The sequence below is a fragment of the Monomorium pharaonis genome, chromosome 6, assembly GCF_013373865.1.
Source record: "Monomorium pharaonis isolate MP-MQ-018 chromosome 6, ASM1337386v2, whole genome shotgun sequence".
Lineage (NCBI taxonomy): Eukaryota > Metazoa > Arthropoda > Insecta > Hymenoptera > Formicidae > Monomorium > Monomorium pharaonis.
In genome coordinates this window covers 7,930,100-7,946,906 of record NC_050472.1, presented here as the reverse complement: position 1 = coordinate 7,946,906, position 16,807 = coordinate 7,930,100, and the positions used below count along the sequence as shown (strand labels likewise).

Below are 16,807 nucleotides of genomic sequence, written 5' to 3'. Positions count from 1 at the left end.
GTGTGATCGTTTGTTAGGTCGTAATGCAACGGCTGCAGAAAGAACGAGATACCTTCCAAGAAGAGATGGAGAAGATGCACGAAAGGATAGAATTCCAACAGAATCAAATAGCTAAAATGCAACGCGAGAAAGAGAATGTACTCTCAGAACTCGACTTGGTGAAAGAGAGATGGGAAAAGGCGCATAATACTCATCAGAAATTAACGGTGAGTTAAATAGGTTTTTTAATGACGTAATAATGAACGATGCTGCCTCTTAATTATTATTTAAGATGTTTTAAAATTAACATAACGAAGCATATTTTATCAGTCAATGTTGATGTTATTCTGCAAAGAAATTATATTAGAAATTAACGTATTTTTCATGGTTTTTCGAAATTGCGGTGGAACAGTTGGAGCGAGATGACGCGCTGACTGAAATCCAGATTCTAAAGGAAAAACTGGACAAGGCACAGTATTCCATGAATAAGGCTCAAGAGGACCGAGAAAATACTACCAAGGAATTTGAAAAAATGCTGGAAAAATACGATAGGTAACGCTAACCGAATATTTAAATTGGAAATATTTAATCGTTTTGAATATATCGACATTATAAGACTTAAAGATGTTTGAAATAACAAAATTTAAGTACCAATACATTTGTATAAAATATTTATGTAAGCAAGTTATAGTGAAAGAAAGAGAAAATAAATGTCTAATGGCGATGTGACAGGTCGCAGAGCGAGGTGTACCGCCTGCAGAACCGCATCGACGTAATGGAGGCGGACAAGGACCGGTTCGAGCTGGAAGCGGAGAAGCAGCAAATGTTGGCGACCAAGTCGCGCGAGGAGGCGCGCAAGGCCCAGGAGGAATTGGCCCGGGTACAGGAAATGTACGATCGTGCGGCGTTGCAGCTCGGTCGCACAAAGGAGTACGAGGAAAAATCAAAGGAGAACATCGATCGGCTGAGCGTCGATCTGGAAATGGTGCGCGAGCGCTACGAGAAGTCGCAAATCGAGCTGCGACGATTGCAGAACGAGCGCGAGAAGCTGGTGGCCGACAACGAGCGCATCAGCTTCGAGCTGGAGCGCGCGCACTCGCAGCTCAACAAGGCGCAGGGGGCAACGGAGAAGACGCAGGAGGAGCTCGCGCGTATGCAGCTTGAGATCGAGAAGATGTACGAGAAGCACGACCGTCAGCAGGCGGAGGTGAGGAAGGCGCAGAGCGAGGCGGAGCGGCTCCGCACTGAGGCTGAGACCGCGCGCGAGGAGGTCGAGAGGTACGCGACGCGTTTCGGCAAGTATCAGGAAAGCCAGGAGCGGCAGAAGGAGGAGCACGAATGGGCGAAGCTGGAGGTGGAGCGGCTGCGCGACCGTCTGGAGAAGGCGCTGGCGGAGCTCGAGCGCGCGCGGAAGGCTGAGCAGGACGCTTCGAGGCTGCGCGCCGATCTGGAGCGTGCGGAAGGCGTGCGAGGTAAATACCAGTACGAGCAGGAGAAGTGGCAGAGCGAGGGTAGTAGGCTACAGCAGGAGGTGGAAAAGCTACGCGAGCGGCTGGAAGGCCGCGAGGCCGAGCTGAAGAGGACGCAGTCGAACCACGCCGAGCTCGAGGCGAAGCTGCACGAGGCGCAGCTTCAGCTCGAGCGGGCGCGCGACGAGACCGGCAAGGCTACGTCGCAGCAGGAACGCAATCGTGCGGAGATCGAGCGTGCGCGAATCGAGGCCGAGAAAATACGCGACCGGCACGACAAGGTGAAGATGCGGGCTGACGCGCTCGAAGCGGACAACGAGAAGCTGCGGGTCGAGATCGTGCGGCTGGAACGGCTGATGCAAACCGAGGGTAAGACGAGATCCGAGAGCGCGAGTATCGAGGTAGAGCGTCTACGAGCCAGCCTGGATAAGGCGATCGTGGCGCGCGATCAGGTCGAGCTTGAGGCTGGCAGGCTCGCGAAGGAGCTCGAGAAGGCACATCTGCAGACCTCCAAATATCAGGAGGCCACCGAGGCCAGTAAGAAGGAGCTCGAGCGTCTTGCCGCGGATGTGCAGCTACTGCGAGACGAGCGTGACGCGCTGCGCCAGGAGCTGCGCCGTATACAACAGCAACAGCAGCAGCAACAGCAGCAGCAGCAACTCGCCGGTAACGAGGAACTCGCCCGGTTGCAATACGAGCTGCAGCTGGCGCAACGCGAGCGCGACAAGATGGCAGCTATCCTGGAGAATCGGGAGAAGCACTCGGAGAAGATGAAGGAGAAACTGGAGGCGGACGCGAAGCAATTGCAAGTGGAGCGCGATCAGCTGGTTATACAGCTGGAGAAGTCGCAGGAAATGTTGGTCAACTTCCAGCAGGAGCTTAGCGCGAACGAGGCCGAGCTTGAGCGTCAACGCGAGGAGGCTCGTCGTCTCCAACAGCGGGCCCACGCGCAGACACCCGATCGCGCTGCTAAGGAGGCACTCGACGCGCAAATGCGCGAAGTGCAGCGATTGCAGCAGCAGGTGCAAAACCTACAGCAGGCGCAGCAGAAAGAGCGGCAGCGCGCCGAACAGGCGGAGAAGCGGGTGCAAGAGCTGCAGAAGCAGTTGACGTCACGCGGCCCCGAGACAACCCAATCCGATGCGGCTCAGCTCGAGCAGTGGCGGAAACTATGCGAGACGGAGCGGCAGCGGGCGGATACTGCCGAGCGCGAGGCTGGCGACCTCCAGAAACGGATACAGACGACGGAACGGCAGCTGCACGCGCATCAGCAGCAGATACAACAGATGCAGGTCACCATGCAGCAACAGCAACAGCAGTTGCAGCAGCAGCAGCAACAGCAGCCCACACAGCAGAACGGCCAGGAGATCGCCAGGCTGAGAAAGGAGTTGGAACGTTCGCAAGAAGAGATTAAACAGGCGGCCGTGGAGCGCGAGCGATTCCAGGCGCAGCTCGAGATGCTGTGCCAGGAGCTGGAGAAGAATCAGGTTAGCGGCTGCAGCGGCGGCGGCGACGCCGACGCACGTGTTGGCCTCACGCCATGCTCGCTCGCGCTGCTGACGGCAATTCACAATCCAGCCATTCACATCACCAATCATCACCATAAGCACCACCACTATGTCCATCAGTACCTCAACTGTCACCACCACTATCACTATTATCCCGCGCACTCTGCTCGCACTCTATATGAAAAAAAAAATCATCCCCTGATGTGCAATCGAGTTGATCGTTGTGTCGAAAACGATGCAGAACGAAAAATCTCGTCTCTTCTTCTTCTTCTTCTTCTTCCTTCTCTTCTACTCCGAAGACAGACGGGCCTAGTAGACTTTCACACACGTCGCCAGAAAAAAAATATATGTAGCGAACAAATCTATGTATATGTGTGTAAATATGCGTGATTCGGGACCTGATATGCTGCACCACGCGTTTCACGCCTGTATCTTTTCTTATCTTATTTATGTGCGCAAGCAGATATATCCGCAGCATAATGCAACGTCCTTTTGATAGAAGATCATTACTCCGATACTCCTTTTATTCCCAATAATATTTCCAAGCACTGCCATTTGTCGCTCATTGCTATCAGAATATGTTTCAAGTTTTTATTGTTATGATTATTACATGTCTTTATTTCTTATTGTCACTGTTACCGTTATAATTATTATTATTATTATTGTTAGTACTAATATTATTATTATTAATTATTATTATTGTTGTATTGTTATATTTTGAGTTGTCCATTGGCACTGTAATTATTATTGTTGTACGATAAAGAAAGCGAGCGTAAAGATAAAGAATAAATAATAAATACATACATAATCAAGATGGAATAATAAATAAATAAATGAAAAATATATAATAATTATAGCACTCGATTATCGTGCTTATTCGCTCGCTTTCTCTTTCTCTCCTTCCCGATTATTATTACTATATTTAGTCATATTATTACGGCTGCGCTTATATCGCGTGTTAAATATGACAGCAAGAAGTAATCGTGGAAATATTTATGTTGGAAAGCATGCACTGCATCGATGAGATGAGGAAGTATCGCTTCACATCTTTTGATTTCTCTAATTTCTGTAATCGGGGATATCGAGATATCTCTTGCGTTAAAGTTTCGCTAAAGGACATAAGACTTTGTCAAAAGTCTTAAAACTTCATCAAAAATATGATAAAATTTAATAAAGAATGCTGAAAGAAACGGTATCCTCCTCTCTCTGATTGGTGTACACCTCGGGCGTTTTTGCTCATGTACATATATTTCTTATTGTAGGTATATACATTGTTTTATACTCGCCACGTTTTTTATCACAATTAATACATCTCTTTGTATGTATATACATATATCGCTGTAATAACTAGATATGGAAGAGTGTCTGTGTGATGTCGCGTCTGATTCATTTTATTATTATTATTGTTGTTGTTCTTATTATTATTCATCTATCATGCATTCGTGATTTTGTCCCATTGGCCAATTGGTGGTCGGCAGAACGCAGCTCTCAATCTTTTCGCAGAATCTGTTTTACGTGTCCGCGCAATTTCCAAATTACTTACAGAAGAAGTATCGATCGATTTTTATCTGCAAAAAGCGGAAAGACTGAGAGTTAGTGTGTAGCCTTACTAATCTAATTGCACTTTGGTAATTGGGGTTCATACATAAAGGAGTTATAGCAGAGCACGTTGAACCAAAGCGCAAGTAGATGATGGTCGGTTTTGCATTTTGGAATGGTCATTATCATAGCTCTTACGGCACATATCTGCTTTTTTTCTCTCTTTGTCTCGCAGTTGATTTTCTGGCTAATCCAGAAGAAAAAGTTAAATAATAAATCGTGCATGCGATAAAGGTACGAAGGATGCGCTACAATCGATTCCTTCCTAAATGCAGGTGGACTTGCACGAGGCGAACAAGAAACTCCAAGCTGGCGCCGCGAAAGCTGGCGCCGATACTATCCAAGAGAGGAAACAGATGGAGGAACAAAGACGACAATTGGACGAGCAGAGAAGACAGATGGAAGAACGAGCGAAGTCCGTAGATCAGAAAGCTAGAACGATAGAAGAAAAGGAGAGGACACTCCAAAGTCTCGACCAAGATCTGAAGAAGAGGAAGGCGAAAATGGACCAACTGGAGCAACAGTTACAGAAGGTAATTAAATTTGTTAAAGGGTTGTTCTTTAGTTATATTACAGTTTTAGTTGTATATATGGTTGTTGCAAATTAGAGAGGTGCGAACCCACACAGCACGGGGAGCTCTCGGGAAGCCCCCGAGGAGCTCACAAAATTTTTCATAAGCTTCATTTAAGCTTCCAAAAAACTCGCACGGAGCTGCTATGTCCGCTTTTGAGAGCTCCTTGAGAGCTTCATTTGAGCTCGCAGAGAGTTTATAAATCATGTTTTAAGAGCTCCCTGCGAGCTTCAAAATAATTCTTGGGAAATTTCTATATAAGCTTCCCGGGAGCTCTTATGTCCGCTTTTGGGAGCTCCCTGAGAGCTTAGATGAAGCTATCAGGGAGCTTATACAGAAGCCTCACGGGAATTATTTTGAAGCTCGCAGGGAGTTCTTAAAACATTATTTCTGAACTCCCTGCCAGCTTAAATAAAGCTCTCAGGGAGCTCTCAAAAGCGGACATAGGAGCTGCCGTAAAAAATTTTATTTTTATAATTTCCCCCTTTTGCTCTCTCTGAGTTGCAAAGGCCCACGAACTCTCTTCGTGTAACAAAAACAATATATACTACACTTTGCTGCTAGTGAAGTACTAACTGCTAGGTAAGCCGTGAGTGATGGTTTTCTTTTATAAGCCTTTTGGAGTAAATTTTCTCACGAGAAGGAGCGCCGTGCCTTCGCCTAGTGACGATCTTGCGAACTACTCGCGACTATATGACTATACGTGCAGTACATTAATTTACCCGATATGTTCAATCTCTGGGAGTTTGTTTTGTCGAATTTTGTAAACTTCTTGAAAACTCAGCAAAACGAACTGTCTGGGAGCTTGTTTTGTCGAATTTTGTAAGCTCCCCGGGAGCTCAGCAAAATGAACTCCCTGGCAGCTTGTTTTGTCGAATTTTGTAAGCTTCTCGGAAACTCAATAAAACGAACTCCCTGGGAACTTGTTTTGTCGAATTTTGTAAGCTTCTCGGGAGCTCAGCAAAATGAACTCCCTGGGAACTTGTTTTGTCGAAATTTGTAAGCTTCTCGGAAACTCAATAAAACGAACTCCCTGGGAACTTGTTTTGTCGAATTTTGTAAGCTTTTCGGGAGCTCAGCAAAATGAACTCCCTGGGAGCTTGTTTTGTCGAATTTTGTAAGCTTCTCGGGAGCTCAGCAAAATGAACTCCCTGGGAGCTTAATCGGAGCTTTGTGCTGTATGGGAAGGTTTCTTTGGCATCAAATCTAATTGAGTTTCATTCCTTTGTTTGAGTCCGAATTGAACTGAATCGACAAAATTTTATCCAAACCGATTTATATGATTCAATTTGTATGAGCAGAGTGGCGGAGCGCCGGACAAGAGATTAGCGGAAATGCAAAAGGCGCTCGAGATTGCCGAGAGGGAGTTAGAAAAAGCGAAGGAAGAATCGGGCAGGAGCGCCGCCGAGACCGAGAGGCTATTGCAGCTCGTGCAGATGACACAGGAAGAGCAAAACTCCAAGGAGAAACAAATCAGAGAACTTCAAGAGTGAGTATTATTTCAGATACGATGGCAATATGATTGAATTAATTATTTTTTACAATATTAATTCTTTCTACTTATAAACATTATAATGAATTGCAAAAATATAAAATTATAATTTTTTATTTTAACGCAATTTTATAAGATTTTTTATTAAAAATATGCGTAGCGTGACATGAAATAAATTAAGTGTAAATATATTTAAATCATATTGCAACAAAAAATGTTATTCGAGAAATAATGAATTTATTAAACAATATATATATACATATAAACTATAAACCTTTTAGTGATATTTGTGATACATATATTTTGAGAAATGATTTTTAATTATTTTATTATTAATGCCCTCGATTTTTTCATTACAGTGCACTCAAAACCGCACAAGCTAAGTTGAAACAAGCTACAACTGCACAGCAAGAGGTCAGTATATCTCATTTATTTCTTACATATTAATATGTAATAAGAAAAACATGAATTAATTCTTATATGTTAACATATTCTTTTTCCACCTATTAACCTACTAACTACTTGTCTTTCGACATTTTTCACGCTGCTTTCGGATGTATACATTCACATGATTCGCTTCACGTATTGCTGCCTATCATCTACACGTATTTCCTTTTCGTTGGCAATACTACAAACACAATGAATAAAAATATTACGATTTTTTTTCCCCGAAATGGTGCTAAACAGGCGGGACCCGCCGGATTCCTAAAAAGCTTGTTCTAAGGTCGATTTTTGTTGGGGATGCCTTCTCCGTTCTTTTTAGTACAATTTGCATATTATAAGCGAGACTTTACGAGTATAGACATACATACGAGAGATTTAAACGAAGGATTGATGTCGATCCGCCAATGGACAAAACCCACGTCGAGACATATAATTATTTTACGTAAAATGCTGCGACCATTGTTAACGTATTTAATAATTATAGCGAAAGGATAATAACGATAATAACACAACAATAACTTAATATATAAATATTGAAAATAAAACTATAAATATAAATATATAAATATAAATTTAACGCAGAGGATAAATTATAAATATACATATTAACGCGACAACGCGAGAGAAAGACGACAACGGTAACAATAATGTTAATTATTATTATTATTATTGAGAAAAGACCGAAGTATATATAAATATACCTACATACCGGCGTACATACATACAAGAGATACAAACACACTCGCATTCATCTGTATATACATACTATTACTCACACGATCGCGGAAGTTATACGTATGTAGATGTATATATGTATGCACACACGTAAATATAAATATAAATACCAATAAAAATTGGAAGATAGAGAGAAAAGAGAGAGAGAGAGAGAGAGAAAGAGAGAAAAAAGAGCGAAAGAAAAGCAGACGGCGAACGGCAGACGCGAAGAAAAAGAAGAAGGCAACAAAGAATTGCAAGGAGATAATTTAACGGACGATAATTTAGATATATCGAGATAGAAGAGGAACAATGATGATCGAGGATGATGTCTCGCAGTCATTTGAGGACGCACACTCTTGCGTCCTTTTGCATCGATCGATGCACATGTATACAAAATAAGAATGCACACACATACACACATACGCGTAATATACACATTCACCTTTCTCTGTTTCCTCCTGTGTGCTTCCGCCTTTGTTTTCGTTATCGCCACATTCCCGTACATTTTGCCACTTTACGAACATCGCTTCGGCACGCATACCGCACGCTAGCCCCAGGATAACAAGGACGAGTCTACTTGGCGAGATGCATTAGAGGCGAAGAACCGTGCTGTGATCGAGCTGGAAGGAACGATGAAACATCTCCAGATGGAGCACAACAAATGCAAGGACTTATTGGGTGACGCGAAACACATTGAATCGTGGAAGGATGAGACGGAGACGCTGAATCAACACATTGTCCAGCTGGAGCAACAATTGAAACGTTGCGAGGGCCTAAAAAACGACATCAACGGGCACGGTAAAACAAACAAGGATACCGAAATACAGATGAAAAATGCGTGTCAAAGTTGTTGCAATCCGCACGCGAAAGATCGGTACGTTCTCGCGCTGGAGCAACAACTGGCAGCCTTGAGGAATTCCTTGAAGACACCCACGAGCGTAACGAAATCCTCAGAGAAGGATACCAATGACGAGAAGACGAACGGGAAAGTGGAGGAGTCCTGGAAGCAGGAGATTGAAGCGAAGAATCGACACATCGTCGAGCTGGAGCTGAAAATAGCGTCGTTGGAGAGTCTTCTACGGAAAAACGTGGACGTGCAGAAAGTGCGCGATCTCGAGAAGAGGATCGACAGGAAATCCAAACGTATCGCCGAACTGGAGGATGCCGTGGAAGAGCTCGAGGACTTTCTCAAGGAGGACGTAAAGGAAATGCGTGATCTGCATTATCAGGTATCGCTTGATAAGGAGCGCATTATGAAACTGGAGAAGTGGATTCAGAAGAATAATCTTACAAACGCGGGGATCGATAAAGCGAGAATTATAGAGCTGGAGGAGATGGTTACGAATCTGGAGGATTACGTCAAGGAACACGATATCGACGGCCTTAAGCGAAAGCTGCAGGATCGGGAATGCAGAATTGGTCAATTGGAAAATCAAATTTCTGAGCTGAAAAAGCTGTCGAAATTCAAGGAAAATAGATCAGGTAAATAAAAGAGATTTTATAGTAATTGTTGCACGTTCCTTTTAAATTTTTATTGCTTCTATATTATTTTCAGTCAGAGACACCCCGACGGAGAGCGTTCCATCTAACGACGGAGTAGCAGCTTGTGAGGTGGAAGAAAAGGAACAAAAGATAAAGGATACAACGCAGACCTTTTTAGAAGAGGATAACAAAATTCACGAGCAGGAGGAGAGGCTAAAAATAGAGGTACGAGAAAAGGAGCAAAAAATGAAGGAAATGGAACACGACATTTCGGAAAAGGACAATAAAATCCAGAGATATGAACAGCAGATCATTGAGCAACAAAATAAGATTTCGAAAATGGAGAAGGAAATGATCGAGATGGAAGAAGAATTATATGAAATGGAGGACGTTAGCGCGCTGAAAGAAGAGATTAGACTGAGAAACCAGAGGGTGCAAGAGCTTGAAATGGAGGTCAATTCTTTGGAGACTTCGCTTGGCGAGAGAATTGACGTCGCGATCGAGGAGCTCATCGCCACCCTGAAGGAGAAGGAGGAAATAGAGCTTCAGCTGAAGAAGAACCTTGCAGATAAAGGGCGTAAATTAGAGGAGTTGGACGCGGCTCTTCGTCAGAACATCACTATCACGGACGAGATTGAGGCGAAGTTCAACTGCGAGAAGAAACTCAGAAAAGAAGCTGACCAAAGAGTGAGTTGGAAATACCTTTGTAGTATATCAAGCTTGTTTTTATACTTTTTCAGGCACATTCAGTTTGCAATGAGATATATTGAGAAGTAATACCGTTTTTATAAATAATATTATGTCGTTTTACATATATACATTTTCATTATTTATAAAAATAATTTCTGGTCCTCCTAATACAACATATTAATATAATAAAAAAATATATAATTATTTTAAATACTACTTTTGTATATATTACTACATACTCAAATTTTTTATATTAATATAAAATATTGAAAGTAACAAAAAATAAAATAAAGAATACGTTGTAGAAAAATCTGTGAATAACTATACATTGTGAATATTATGTCATACATCTATGTTTGCTAACTCGTATTGCTATTAATTGCGTCAATTCTATTTTCTTTTTATTTCTAATTAATTATTAGGGAAACGTTGCAATCATGGAAAGCCTCTCAGGAAATTTTTTTGTTATTAGATCACCGAGATGGAGGAAAAAATCGCAGTCATGCAGGCTGCTTCAGCCACAAAATGCATTACATGTAAGCCTCTCCTTTACAAGATATTTAAGACTGAAGAGAAGCTCGTTCAATCGAATCAAGAGAAAACGGTTCAACTTCAAGAGTTGCATCAAATTAGGTGAGTTTTTCAGCATACAAGTTTGCAGTTTGATTTCTATAGTAAATCTGTGTATGTAAACGTAACATATGCATAATTTTTTAATAATTTATTTTAATATTTCTGGGTCTCTTACAGACGTGAAGCTTTAAAAGCTGCTCTTTCCGAAAAGGACGCTCATTTAGCTTTGTTGGAACATTCAGGTATAAAAACTCCGATACAAGCAGATCAAGCGGCAAAACTAAGAATCGATAAGCAAATATTACTTGAGAAATTGAGAGAAGAGGTAATATAGAAAATTTAATAAAAAAACTCTACGTTTTTGAAACATCAAAACGCAGTCGTCGATATTGATATTTTTCAGGACGAAAAAATTATGAAATTGGACTGCAAACAGGAAACAACGTCACAACTACTTCAAAAAAGATTCAAGATATCCGACGTCAATGAAGACAGTAATGATAACAATAATAATTCCTTTGACGACTGTTTTAGTAGAATCAGTTCACCGAAATCAATTGCGGTAAATGGTGACAGCTCATCGACATCATCTATCTCAAGCTGCAAGTATTCGTAAGTTGTCAATAACATTCTTTTAAACGCATTATATGAATAAATAATTAATTTTAAAAGTTTTGAAAGCTTTTTTAATATTATGGAATATACAGAAATATGTTTAGTATCACGTTTTGCAGGACAAGGACGTCGATGGAGTCCGATTTAAAAGAGGAGGATCAATCCCGGATTCATCAGCAGGATACCAGATAAGTACTCGAGGCCACCTACGGTATTTCGAAGTATCGGTCCCTTCGTTACCTTAATGTTGTCATACGCACACACACCCGCGAACGTAGAGGCAGTATGTAGAAACGTAGCGAAAGACAAAGAAAACGAAATAGACAACTGCAACAGCAAAACTCAAATACACCACCAATATCAACAACTACAGCAACAGCCAACACCCCCGCCTGTGCCGCTCATCACGCATCTATCTTCATCACCATCATCATCTTCGTCATTATTCTACATCTTTCACTATAATCGGCATTTTATTATTCACGCGATACTTAATGATGGAAAGAATTGTCAAGATCGAGAAACTAGAAGCTTCTTGAGACTGTTGGTAATCCAAATAGGTAACATTTGCTGGTTTACCACGAATGAAATATAATAACAATGGATGTAACGATGGTTTCGGACATTTTATTCTGACACAAAAGTGCTATAGGTGTTTATCTTTTTCTCCCTTTGACATCAGCGATATTTGGATTGTTGTAGGCGTCATAATTGTTTATTGCAATAATGTATTAAAATATGCGAATTGTTAAAAACATATGACATTGTTAAAAAATTGATAATTGATTAGAAGAAAATTGTTTTATATTTATTTCTTTGATACATTTAATTTTGGGTATGTAAATTAGCTCTGAAAAATGAAATAAAAATTAGATTAATGTTTCAATATAATTGAAAAAAATAAGAAATAGTACCTGGGGACTGGAGTTTCTTGGATTTTAATATTTTAAACAAATTTTTATATTTTATTGATTCGAATATTCTAGGAAATCCAAATATTTATAAGAGCTTACTTTTAATTCTTTGTTTTGTGCTAATCTAATTTGCTTAAAGAATTTAACAGTTTGATAAGTTTACATATACATACATATATTGGTATTCCTTAATATATAAATAAAATTACAATTGAGATAAATTATATAATCGTCCTGTCGTTTTCGTCCTAAAGAAAAAAGTGAGTAAATTTAAAAAATTGATATAAAAATTTATATACATGATGTTGCATTCATAATCAAAGAAGTTAGCTTTACTCATGTTACAATATTAGTTTTATTCTTTTCACTTGCGTTTATTTCAATTTGTGAGAATCAATTGGGAAACGATCAGATTTTAAAACCAGCGTCTGTGATTTCGGAAATTAATATTTAAAAAATCAAAAAGTTTGAGAAATATTTCCGGATGTATTACCTCTAGAGTGTCGCGTTAAATTATTGCAATCGTCTAACCGCTAATCGCAAATGTGGGAATACGCAGAAGGATACGCCGTAAGTACCAGTACGCGACGTGCACGTGATCAGAATGGACTCTTTAAGACGCGCTCCGTGAAAAATTGCGGGAAGCCAAGAGAACGTAGCCGAGGCACTAAAGAAAAAAAAAAGAGAAAATCTCTTGTAAATAATACTTATGTTATTTCTTCCACCCGACGCAACTGTCCCGAAAGTCATAAACGATTCCTCGGAAGCTCCTGTATTTAAAGATCTATATCCATTCCTAAAGTACACCACTGTAGAATAGGAATTTATTATGTGTACACGCATAAGTATCGCTCTAATCCGCATTTACTCGAGACTGTCCTATCGGAGAATGCACGGTCATTAACACGTATGTATATCGCGCAGGGGGATAACAGATCGTAATAAAATATCGCAAGGGAGAAGTGTGCGCTCTTAAATCCTCGAGAACTGACTAAAAAAAAAAGGCTTTGAAATGTGCGCTTGTTTAAAAAGCGTCGGCAGAAACTCACGGCGACATAAATAATTATTTAATGAAACGAGACTACCGTTACATATTTACAAGTTACAAGAACTGTCGTCGCTGATCGTGCATATTACGTGGCGCATTTAAAGGCGCACGATGCGATATTTTATTACGCTCTCCTTCTTCTCCTTACACCCCCTTCAATGACCGTTGGCTACCGTCGAAAATTACTAGAAACGGCACAAGACGTTTGACATATAAAGGGCTTGAAATGTGTCATTTTTGGAGACTGGCGAGCTGGCGAGCGATCTGGGATGCTGCGACGTGCAATATCTGTAACGTGAGAATTACGTTAGTAACGACGAGAGTGCGTTGCAGCACTTCTGAATAACAAATTGTTTTTTGTGAGAATTACACGGTAGCGTGTTGCAAAAGTAAAAACGACCAACGGAGGAAGATCCCGCCGAATGGCACATTCTCGGATCGTTCGGTCGCGCCCGCCGCTGATATCGTCGCGTCTGCCATTGCGGTGAGTTAAATTGCGAAATGTTGAAAGTGTAAAATTTTATCGTTAATACTTGAGGATAGCTCCTCTGTGAACTCTGCGGGTATATGGCAGCACTACTCTCGTTGCTGGCTTATTCATTCGTTTAACTCCGACGCCTCTTTGCATCTTGAAACGTCTACGAACCACTTAGAACCCAAAAGACTTATTAACTCGAACTTTATAATATATCTAAACGTTAGGACAACTGTAAGCTGGAATCAAAGTGCGTGTTGTGCGTGGCATGGATACTTGTTAGAGCGAAGCATCGCGAGCTGTAAAATGCATATTTGTAGAAATTAAAAAAGAAGTATCACTCTTTTATTTAAACAATTTCTTGTTATTAAAATTATTATTCTTATTAACACACTAACTATAAATTGCAAAATTTTAATGTTGGAATATTATTTTAATTTGAATTTAATTCACAATAATGTATCTTTAATCAAATCGCGATACTTGGCCGCAATTCTTGCCAGAATAATGGTATGCGTTGTCACAAAAAACTGCTTCCTCTCTTACTTCTGACCTCCAATCTCATGTAGATACAGGTGCAGATACGAGACAATTTAATTACGTTTCATATTACTAAGACCACGTGAATAAAGTAAATTTACGTTAAATTTAAATTTTCACAAGAATCAAATACAGACAATCTAATGGTTGCTGATAATATTATGGACCATCTAAATATTTTTCCTCTTTTTGGAATCAATAAGAGTTTATACAACGCGTTTTCTCTTATTGCTCATATTTTTATAAAGGTGTTGGAGAGGTGATAAAATTTTATTGATCACACAACAAAGTTGTTGAGATGTTCTAATTCTGTTAAGAGCAATAGCTGCTGTTATTTCATTTCTGTTAACTTCTCACGATTTATGCATCTTGCAAATTTTCCTATTTATTTGCAAGAATTATTACCAATTTTAAATGGAAGATGTAGCGTGACCGTTAAATGTCTCTTTCGTGTCGATCGAGTCGAGAGATCGAAGGTAAGATAGAGAGGAAGGACAATGGGACAGAAATCAGAAGAAACAATTAGTTAACGTGTGCCACCGTGTCATATCAAGCCTATATCATCGTGTTACATCATATATAGCTAAGCAGAAAAAAAATATTATCGTTAATTGACACAATTGTTAACACAGAACGAATGGGGGCATGAATGTGTTGAGCGTCTGGTGAATGCATTTTTAAAAAACCGGCAGCATTATTTTTTGAACGTAGAATTTTTTAACAAAATCGAATATAACTCCGGATACTTATCTCACTTTTACACAATACTTGACATTTTTTAAACCTTCGACTTTTACTCATTCTTGATTAGCACTGTGAATACACGAATCCACTTTCGATGTTTCAACTCTTTGATATACGTCACGAAACTCGATAATAATCTTAACTTGCAATTTCTGTTTCGCGAAAAGCCGCAAGGAATGTGTGACTATGTGCACGAACGAGGAATGCGACAGACACAGACAAAGTATCAGATCGAATTTCTTGTTGACATATTAGATTCTACTAACGTAATATAACGGTATAACTTATGATAGTAAAGTATTATCCGATCACTTCACGAAGATCCTTTCGGTACAATTGATGTCGTAGAATTTTTGTCGTCCACGGTGTCGTCGAAACGGTAAAAAAAAGTTCGAATGAGATAAGTGGAGAAGAGGGGGAGAGGATATAATTGTGTATTTTGCAACAGATTGCGCCTAAATCATTAGAAGCTTAATAAACAGTAGGATAATAAGCATTTGTTAAATTTTAGGTTTAATTTCGATTTCACTTACATAAGAAGATTTAGATATCTTGCGGATTTTGAAAAGTTTGATATTAAGTCGTAGAATCTGATGTGGAAATAATATGTAATTCAGATGTCAATGGATTCAAATTAGATTTTTTTATTCAAGATTGATATAATATCTTTTCTTCTTTAATATTTATTTTTTCTTATGTTTTTAAATTTTACAAAACAAACTTCTTTTTAAATTAATTTATTTAAAAAGGAAAATAAAATATTTAACAAGATTAAAATATATTGAATTTTTCAAATATGTAGTGTTTAATAGAAACTGCGAATTCGAAACTCGAGTTACTCACTTGGAGGAGATTAGACTGAACTTCTGCGAAGCTTTGGGCATTCTTTACAACAGCTATTACACACGCAAGCATTCTAAAATTTAAAATTATGTAATTTTAAACACCTTTTGATCCATCGGCACCAGAATGTTACATTACTTTTACGACATCAAATTTTATTTATCTGGTATTTTTGTACGTGGACAGCTAGTGATTTTACAGATTATGATGTTTTATATTTCTTGAACGGTTTTTAAAAGACAATTTTTGAGAGTGTTTTGAAAACGTTTTGATAAACATCTACAACTTTTATTTAAAAAAAAAAATTAAATTTTATTTAAGAAATTAGTTGCTTCTAAAATTTTTTGAAAATAACATTTACGATATGATTCTGACTCAAATCAAAATCATGTACTTTTCTTCAAACTATAAACAACTTTTATTGTTTCTAATTAAAAATAAAAAAAAATTTGAGAGAGATTTATTGAAATAGAACATTTTATATATATAATAATGATCATAATATAGCTTGTTCTAAATAATAGAATAATAAACATTATAAGGCTAATCAAAATAAATAATATTTGATGTTTTATAAAATTGAAAGATTTATTTAATTTTTTCGATAAGAAAAATGTCGAATTTTAATACTGAATCTTAATATTCAACTTTCCAAAATTTATAAGATATCTGAAATACTCTTATTAGCCATGAAATTAATGTTACTTGACATTGTGACATCCCGCTTGAGTTTAAATTTATTTTTATGAATGACGTCAATTAAAATTATTAATGATTGAATATAAATAGTTAATACTTAACTTCTATTAATTTTTAAATCTCCCTTTAAGCCTAAAGTCCTCCCAAAAATATCGTTTGAGGCAATATAAGGCTTAATTGCGCATTATCATGATTTTTTGCCAAATAATTATCCATCAGTTATTATTGAAATCCTCCCCTTGAACCTCAAATTCATACGGCATTTAAGGTGATCCTAAGGTGAGACTGCAGAGTGAGACAAGAGTGAGAGGCCGAATGAAAGAAAGCGAAAGGGAAGCGGTCCCGTTATTATTTTTTGACTCGTGACTATTAAGTGTCCACGATAAGAAAATACCAAAAAAAAA

The 16,807-nt window shown here is 39.1% G+C and overlaps 2 protein-coding genes across 8 annotated transcripts in view; both read left to right on the top strand.

Moving 5' to 3' along the window:
• The window catches only part of LOC105839468 (ELKS/Rab6-interacting/CAST family member 1), a 126,305-nt gene extending 118,388 nt beyond the window's left edge, over positions 1-7,917 (top strand). For all 7 annotated transcript variants that reach the window (XM_036287809.1, XM_028190960.2, XM_028190956.2 and 4 more), the window contains 7 exons: positions 18-206; positions 392-531; positions 712-2,935; positions 4,831-5,088; positions 6,429-6,616; positions 6,979-7,033; positions 7,307-7,917. In XM_036287809.1, the coding sequence (XP_036143702.1) occupies positions 18-206; positions 392-531; positions 712-2,935; positions 4,831-5,088; positions 6,429-6,616; positions 6,979-7,033; positions 7,307-7,342 (3,090 nt within the window). In that variant the 3' untranslated portion in view covers positions 7,343-7,917. The remainder of the gene's footprint in view (positions 1-17; positions 207-391; positions 532-711; positions 2,936-4,830; positions 5,089-6,428; positions 6,617-6,978; positions 7,034-7,306) is intronic.
• A 175-nt stretch (positions 7,918-8,092) lies between these two features.
• On the top strand, positions 8,093-16,807 carry LOC105827854 (putative leucine-rich repeat-containing protein DDB_G0290503). Its single transcript, XM_028190961.2, has 6 exons — positions 8,093-9,262; positions 9,336-9,949; positions 10,425-10,585; positions 10,703-10,850; positions 10,929-11,137; positions 11,260-16,807. The coding sequence occupies exons 1-6, from the start codon at positions 8,413-8,415 to the stop codon at positions 11,330-11,332; spliced, it is 2,055 nt and encodes a 684-aa protein (XP_028046762.1). The 5' UTR covers positions 8,093-8,412; the 3' UTR covers positions 11,333-16,807.

What these genes read in the sequence shown, in the direction of transcription:
- LOC105827854 (XM_028190961.2), top strand. Translation starts at nt 8,413, where the DNA reads ATGAAACATCTCCAGATGGAGCACAACAAATGCAAGGACTTATTGGGT. An exon ending in CAAGAGTTGCATCAAATTAG is followed by an intron (nt 10,586 to 10,702) that starts GTGAGTTTTTCA and finishes GGTCTCTTACAG; the next exon opens with ACGTGAAGCTTTAAAAGCTG. An exon ending in TTGAGAAATTGAGAGAAGAG is followed by an intron (nt 10,851 to 10,928) that starts GTAATATAGAAA and finishes GATATTTTTCAG; the next exon opens with GACGAAAAAATTATGAAATT.